The sequence below is a fragment of the Phoenix dactylifera genome, chromosome 12 (assembly GCF_051530095.1).
Source record: "Phoenix dactylifera cultivar Ajwa chromosome 12, Ajwa_hap1_PhDact_Kaust_v1.1, whole genome shotgun sequence".
NCBI classification, from domain to species: domain Eukaryota; kingdom Viridiplantae; phylum Streptophyta; class Magnoliopsida; order Arecales; family Arecaceae; genus Phoenix; species Phoenix dactylifera.
The window spans coordinates 16,327,340-16,335,000 of record NC_143201.1 but is presented as its reverse complement, the minus strand read 5'-3'; the positions used below and the strand labels follow the sequence as shown (position 1 = coordinate 16,335,000).

The 7,661-nt window shown below is 36.7% G+C and overlaps 1 protein-coding gene across 1 annotated transcript; it reads right to left on the bottom strand.

The window, feature by feature from the left end:
- Nucleotides 1-2,806: 2,806 nt before the first annotated feature.
- LOC113461438 (uncharacterized) lies at nt 2,807-7,344 on the bottom strand. The gene is made up of 2 exons (XM_088708638.2): nt 7,167-7,344; nt 2,807-7,029 (listed from the first exon to the last, which is right to left on the bottom strand). The coding sequence occupies exon 2, from the start codon at nt 5,882-5,884 to the stop codon at nt 4,556-4,558; it is 1,329 nt and encodes a 442-aa protein (XP_088564764.1). The 5' UTR covers nt 5,885-7,029; nt 7,167-7,344; the 3' UTR covers nt 2,807-4,555.
- Between the last annotated feature and the right edge of the window lie 317 nt (nt 7,345-7,661).

The following is a 7,661-nucleotide window of genomic DNA, read 5'->3' as shown; positions in this document are numbered from 1 at the left end:
TCTTGGGTTGTTTAGTAGTTAGGGTTAATTAGATCGCTTGTTTTTAATTAACTACAACTAAGAAGAGATAGAAAAATATTTCTATCAGTGGACATTCAAAGTGCAAATTGATATCTTTGCATCAATGATCAGTTGTAAAATTCCGATGGTGGATGTTGACTTAGACCAAGATTTGTTCTTTTGATTGATTTCAATACTTAAATCTGAATTCTTCTTTAGTTGTTTTATTATTTTCATTATACTCAAACCCCCCCTCCGTCCTTGTTCAAGTTGCATAAAACTAGGCTAGATACTCTCCGTGGGAACGATCCTTACTCGCACTACTACATATATATTTTTAGAAGTATAGGTTTTATTTTTGGTTGCCTACGACAGCACACCATGGAGCATTTGAGGTAGAGGCATCACCGTATTTTTTGGAGTATTCAGCTGAATACTTTATCTGCCAGTTGATTTGAAAGAAAAGAAAAACATTATGGTGGATCAAACAAGAGATAAACATGAGCAAGCTCAATAATATTTATGAATCATAAAAAAATTATACTTACCAGGACAACTTCACTTCTCTTATCTACATATCCTCCCATGCCTTACTTTGTCTTATGCGTCCGATTAAAAGATTCAACTATTGTTGGCTCCCTACCAAACTTTATTTTCTACAAAAGAGAAAAGAAAAAAATTCATTAACATATAATGGGTTGATTTGAGATGATTGAACAATAATATAAAAATTATTATAGAAATCTAATTAAATAAAGATGTGTACCAATCGTTCGTCATGATTGACAAATGCGATTGATCCTCTACAGTGTTTACAGATGCTACCATTCTTCATGGTGTTTCTATTTTTTTTGTTGGCTTCTGATTTCTTCTTCCATTCTGGAGAAATTCAAATGTCAATTAGCTTATTCCAATTTTCTCTAGAGATCCAATTAAGGGGTTTATCACGAGCTTCATTTAAATCTTCTTTTGATTTCACAAGCTTTTGGCTTCTGACTCTCCCTAATGAGATTGTCAACCGTCGCTGACAATGCTTGTTCCTAATGATGCACATGATGCAATTGTCCTGAAAGAATTGTATGTATCTCCTAACAATATATAGGTCGCAAGTAATCAGATTTATTAATTGGCATGTGTAACAAGGGCAAAAATTAATGATAAGAAATATAAATTAATTACATCATCTCAAACTTGTTCCACATTCCAACTTTAGCATGTGCAGGACCTCTCACCATGACAACCAAGGACCATTGAAAAATTGGTGCATGATAGCAATAGCTTTATGACTAATCAAGAAACCTGCAATTTAAAAAATATTCATTAGAAAATAAACTAAATACTTTAAATGCAACAAATACATAAATTCAAGTTAGTGATGGAAGAAAGTGATATTTGCATACATTCCTTTTATGCACCTAACAATCACTTTTCCATTTGCATCAACAAGGGCTTTAAGGATTGGCTCTCGGCCATTGCTTTGTCTTGGACCAGCCCCAAGTTCATCATTCATCTGATCCTCATTCATTGTATCCTCATGATTTTGCACTGCACCATTCATCTCATCATTTATTTCTTCATTTGTATCCACCTCTTCATCCATGTCCTCATCAGGGATGTAGTCATCATCATCATGATATTCCTCGACATGCTCAGACAACCTAGGAGGTTGAGGAGGAACTTGAGTAGCAGCCCGAGATTGAGTAGCAGCCAGTACTAAAGCTGCTTTTCCATTACCTGTTGGTTTCCCTTTTTTCTTGGCCATAGTTGCACAACAATAAAAGGTTATAGTTATTTTCCACTATGAATGTCAACAAATCCAATTAAAGTACAGAGCAATCAGTGGACCTGTTGCTTTCCTCTTGCTTTTTCTCATGTCTGCATAATTATAATTTATAAGTCTAAAATTAGTTATATTAGCATTCATAAAAATGCATGTTGTATTTTAATCTTCCTCAGCCTCATGCTCCTCTTTCTCGGTTTGTTCATCTTCAAAATCATCTTCTTCATCCTCAAAGTCCTCTTCCATTTGGTTAGTTGTCAACTCAATTTCTGTTGCATTAATTTCTTCTGCATCTTTATTAACACCAACCAAAATGTCTGGATCATCAAGCTCATCTATCATCGAGATTGGGGAAGGAATCCTGTGATTCTCTTCTTGATAAAAATCAAAAAAAAATACTTTTGTCCCACTAGGAGGGAACCTACCTCTAGCTTTCGTCTTAATTACTGCCCACCACAATCTTTGATTCTTCTTCTTACCTGCGTAACCAATGTAGAATACCTGATGTGCTTGTTGAGCTAATAAAAAAGATCATTAGTTGGAAGTCTTAGTTTGTAATTGATCTCAACGAGGCCATGTTGAGGGTGCACTTTCATACCCTTATCCATATCATACCAGTCACATTTGAATAACACTACTTTATTACCAACCTCAAAATAGTCTAACTCGATGATGTCAACCAACATCCCATAATAGTCACTCTCAAAGTTATTGTAACTGCTTCCCTTAATGCACACACTACTGTTGAAGATTCTTTTATCCTTTCCATATTCTTTAATGTGAAATCTGTACCCATTCACAAAGTAGCCCTTATAACATAAACTTTATTCCCAGGGCCATATGATAGGTCCTTTAAGCGCCCATCAATATGATTTTTATTGTCATTAAACTAGCATGATAAAAATAATGTCATAAGATCATTGAAAGAAATGATATATATATATATATATATATATATATATATATATATATATATATATATATATATATATATATATATATTACACTAGCTTATCCTAGTAGAATAAATCAAGAGAAAGTCTAATTTATTATTATATTTATGAATTGTATACTCACATATGACCTAAACCAAGCCGGAAACTCCATTTCGTGTCGTCTTTCCAAATCTATAATCATATATGTTTTACTTAGTATGCATTTTCAAGCATGATTATAATTAAGTACTTGTGTAACTTACTTTCCAAAAGGTTGAACCTCCTCACAATTTAGATAATTCAGCAGCATTATACTCCTGAGTAGTTAAATGCCTTCCAAAAGGTCTCCCAAAAGGCCGACCTTGATGAGTAAAAATGGGTAGACGATCCACGAGATCACACTCCCCTTCGTCATCATTACGGAGAACTTGATTTAACCTCGTTTGTATCGAAGGCTCAAAATAATACGAACAAAAGGTTGATATTTCTTCTATGATGTAAGCCTCGATAATGGAACCTTCAATCGATGCTCGATTCTTTACCTTATGCTTTAGATCATGCATAAGCCTATAAATAAGATTAATATGTTAATTTCTCAAATTTAATGGATTTAAAGAAATTGTTATGGTTATAGATTTTACCTTTCAACGAGGTACATCCATCTGTACTGCACAGGGTCTCCGACCTTAGCTTCATAAGCTAGATGAACAGGTAAGTGCTCCATTGAGTCAAAAAATGCAGGAGGAAATATCTTCTCAAGTTTGCAGAGAGTTACCATAATATTTTTCTCAAGAACCTCCATATTTTGGACATGCAAAGTTGTGTTGCATAAATCTCTAAAGTAATAGCTTAATTCTGTCAATGCATCCCACACTGCTATTGGCAATACTTCACGGAATGCAATTGGAAACAATCTTAACATGAAAACATGACAACCGTGACTTTTTAACCCGTAAAACTTATAATCATACAGGTTAACACACTTCGATATGTTTGAAGCATATCCATCAGGGAGTCTTAAGCCTTTCACCCACTCGCAGACCTCCATTGCTTGGTCTTTGGACAACACATAGGAAGCTGGAGGCTTAACTTGCTTTTCATTAACAAATTGAATCCTCAACTTAGGACACTTGCAACATAATTCCAAATCTTGCCTTGCTTTCATATTATCTTTAGTCTTCCCTTTTATATCCATACAAGTGTAAAATATATTGAGAAACACATTCCAGACAATATGCATGACATCTAAATTATGTCGAATAAGTAGTATATGCCAATAGGGTAACTCCCATAATATGCTCTTTTTCACCAAATTATGCTCTTTACCGAATCCAGAAATGGTGTAGGGTGGGGCCGCCCTCCCTCCTGCTAATCCGGCAATTTTCGAACCTTTCTTTCCCACCTTCCATAAAGGACTTTCAAATTCTTACGATTCCCGGCCCGACGCTCTGCGTGGTTATGTACATGTTCTGACTCGCCGGTGAAAGTGGTAACTCCGTTACCTCTTTCACTCCTCTAGAATATGGAATTTCAGAATTCCGTGTTCCGTTCGCTAGGTTAGTTAGAAACTCGCTAACTTAGGAGTTTTCAAACCAAATGTTATATTAGGCAAGGCAGAGACCCTATTTTTTAACTCCTCACAAGACAGTCGAGGAGGTAGGGGGTCTGTCTCTATTCTATCTATGAAGAAACCATCAACTTGGTATCTATATGCATGGTCCATGGACAAGAATTGATGGTGGAAGTAAAAAAAAAAAGAAGTCTTCCCACCATGTTGTAGTGTAAAAATTTTCGAGTTCTCCATACAATACGGGCAGGCCAACTTCCCATGTGTACTCCATCATGAAAGCATGCCATATGCAGAGAAATCGTTGATAGTCCACAATAAAGCTGCCTTCATTTGAAAATTCTCTTTTCTAGAAATGTTATAAGTGGTAACCCCTACTTCCCACGATATTTTAAGTTCATCAATCAAAGGCCTAAGCAAAACATCGATACTTTTGCCAGGGCTCTTAGGTCCAAAAATGACTAAAGTTAGGAAAATGTAGGGTCGTTTCATACACATTGATGGTGGAAGATTGTAAACTATTACGAAAACTAACCAACAAGAATGAGGACGAGCTGATTGGCTAAAAGGGTTAAATCCATCCGTACATAACCCAAGTCTGACATTACGAGGCTCGGTAGAAAAGGATAGATGAATGTGGTCAAAGTGCTTCCAAGCCTCCCCACAAGCAGGATGCACCATCTCATCTGAATCACCTCCCTTTACATGCCATGACATGTTTTCAGCCGTCTTGCTTGACATAAAAAGCCTCTGAAGTCTTGGTGTTATTGGAAGATATCGCAATCTTCTATAAGAAACATTTTTTCTTCTACCACCACCATCATTTCTTCTGAGTTTATATCGAGGATGACCACAAATAGTACACTCAATCAAATTCTCTGTTTTCTTATAGAAGAGCATACAATTATTCTCACAAACATCAATACTTGTATACTTCAACCCCAATTTCTGAAGTATCTTTTTTGATTGATAGAAATCAGGTGGCAGCTTCTCACTTTCCAGCAACATATTCTTCGCTATTTTCATGATTCGATCATAGAAAGATATACTGATATTAAATTCAGCCTTGCAAGTTAATAATTGACTAATAGCAGATAACTTAGAGTATTTTTTATACCCTTCCCACAAAGGTACTTCTGCATCTTTCAACAAAGAATAACAATCTGCAGCATCCTTGTTTGGCTCTTCTTTATGATTAACTTCAGGTGCACTCCCCAAATGAAGTGCCTCTTCTGGACCCATAACTTCCATCGCCATGGTTCTATATTTCTCACCATGTTCATAACCAACATCCATTGATCTGGATGCTTCTGCTGCACTTGTACTTATAGGAGGAACTTTACCAAGTAACTCTCCATGTGCAAACCATGTTGAATACCCCAGTGTAAACCCTTTTCTCAACAGATGAACATTGACCGTATCACGGTCAAGAAATTTCTGGTTGTCACTTTTTATACAAGGGCATCTAATCTTATCACCACTACAATACTCTAACTGAGTAAATGCAAACTCAAGGAACCCTTTAACTCCATCACAGAACTCAGTTCTTATGTAACTAGTTTCACAAAATCGGTGGTATATCCAATTACGATCAAATGACATAAAAGTCAAATGGCAATCAAGAAGAAAGTAAAAGAGATCTTATATATAAAATAATCTGGATAGAAATCAACGTCTGCTTTCTGTATTTGCTTTCTGGTTCTTGCTATCAACGGCTCTTATAAGCTTCAATTTTGGATCGCAGGTATACTTTCATAAAAGATGTCAGGGAGAAGAACCTATCCTATGGGGAGAAGAAGAAAACCTAAAAAATATTAGAGAGATGATTAAAAAAAGGAAACAACATAAGAAAAACAGGACCATTGAAAACACGAAAGGTAAGATCATAAAAAACTTAAAAGAAAAAAAAAGACTGGTGAAGATGAGAAGTTAGCAGAAGCATGCATAAGAAACTATGCAGGGATCAGAGCAGTATATGAGGATTTACAAGTTGTTCAGGAGATGAAAACCACAATGTAAGGGCGCATTTCCACGTACTTACATCAACATGATAATCCTCAGGAATATGATGTGGAGGAAATATAGAAAACATACTTACTTTTGGATTGGATTGCTTGTCAACTATGTTTCGGGACGCCAATAAAAACAAGACAAATGTTTGTTTATGGAAAAAATGTACTTGCAACAGAGCGAACAGAGTGGGGAAAAATACTCAGATTCTCAGTGTTAGCGAGAAAAAAGAGGTGTTCCGATTGCAAACTCGCGACGTATCGGTTGCAAGAATGGAATTGAGATATTAGAAGCATCAAAAGAAGATCTTTAACAGTGCCAAGACTTGTCCAGCTTCAGATGGATTACGAATCGAAGGAATCAGTGCCTCCCAATCTCAGGAGAGAGGGGGAAAAAAATCAAAGCCTACCTTCTATCTCCTAAACACGAAATCGTTGATTTATTAAAATCCCTTAAAACTCCACAAATCAGCCATTTCCTAGTTCTTGAAGAACTCAAACCACTCGAACCCATCCCACTCCAACAAAACCATAGTACAGTTCAAAATCAAACACAAAATCACACGATCCATACAAAAGAACACCTCAAAACGAAAATCCAAGCTAAGAACAAGACCAGAAACAAAAAGAATCGAATCAAAACGCAGACCGCCTCACCTTCTCAGCTGATCGCCTCCATCTCCGTTCTCGCCCCTTCAGATCTTGATCTCAACCAAATCTCTGAGCTCGTTAGACGCCCTTCAGAAGCAAAAACAAGCGGAAAACCAGTCAAAGAAAGCCATCAACCATGGCCGTCGAGTCGCTCGCCGCGTGCAGAGAAAACCGCGTAGAGACAAAGAGACAAGAGAGAGAGAGAGAGAGAGAGAGAAGGAAACCTTTTTTTAGGAACCCACAGGCGTCTCAACTCTCAAGGGAAGACGATGAAGACTTGGTGAGGAAAGAGAGACGAAGATATGGATGAACTCGGGGAGGAAGACGAAGAGCCGAAGACGAAATGGATTGCGGGCGCGGGATTTGTTCTGGCTATTGGGCCTGAGGCGATGCCGCGATGGGTCATGGACTCATAGATAGATAGGATTACTGATGGCCCATCATCTGGGTTCTAAATTTAGAGGATTCGATTTAATTAATTATTTAATTAGATATTCGAGTTCCAATCTAAAAAAATAAATCTATCATATCTGTATCCATATTCAGAATATTTTTGAACTAATTATCCGGATCCGTATTCGAATCCAATCGGATGGAGAAAACAGTATCCGAATCTAACCCAAATTAAATACGGAAACGGATACGGTCGGATAAAATTCGACCCATTTTAAGCCTTAGGTGGAGCATTCTAAATAGTTTACTGCCATTAATCACTAGGG

What these genes read in the sequence shown, in the direction of transcription:
- LOC113461438 (XM_088708638.2), bottom strand. Translation starts at nt 5,884, where the DNA reads ATGTCATTTGATCGTAATTGGATATACCACCGATTTTGTGAAACTAGT.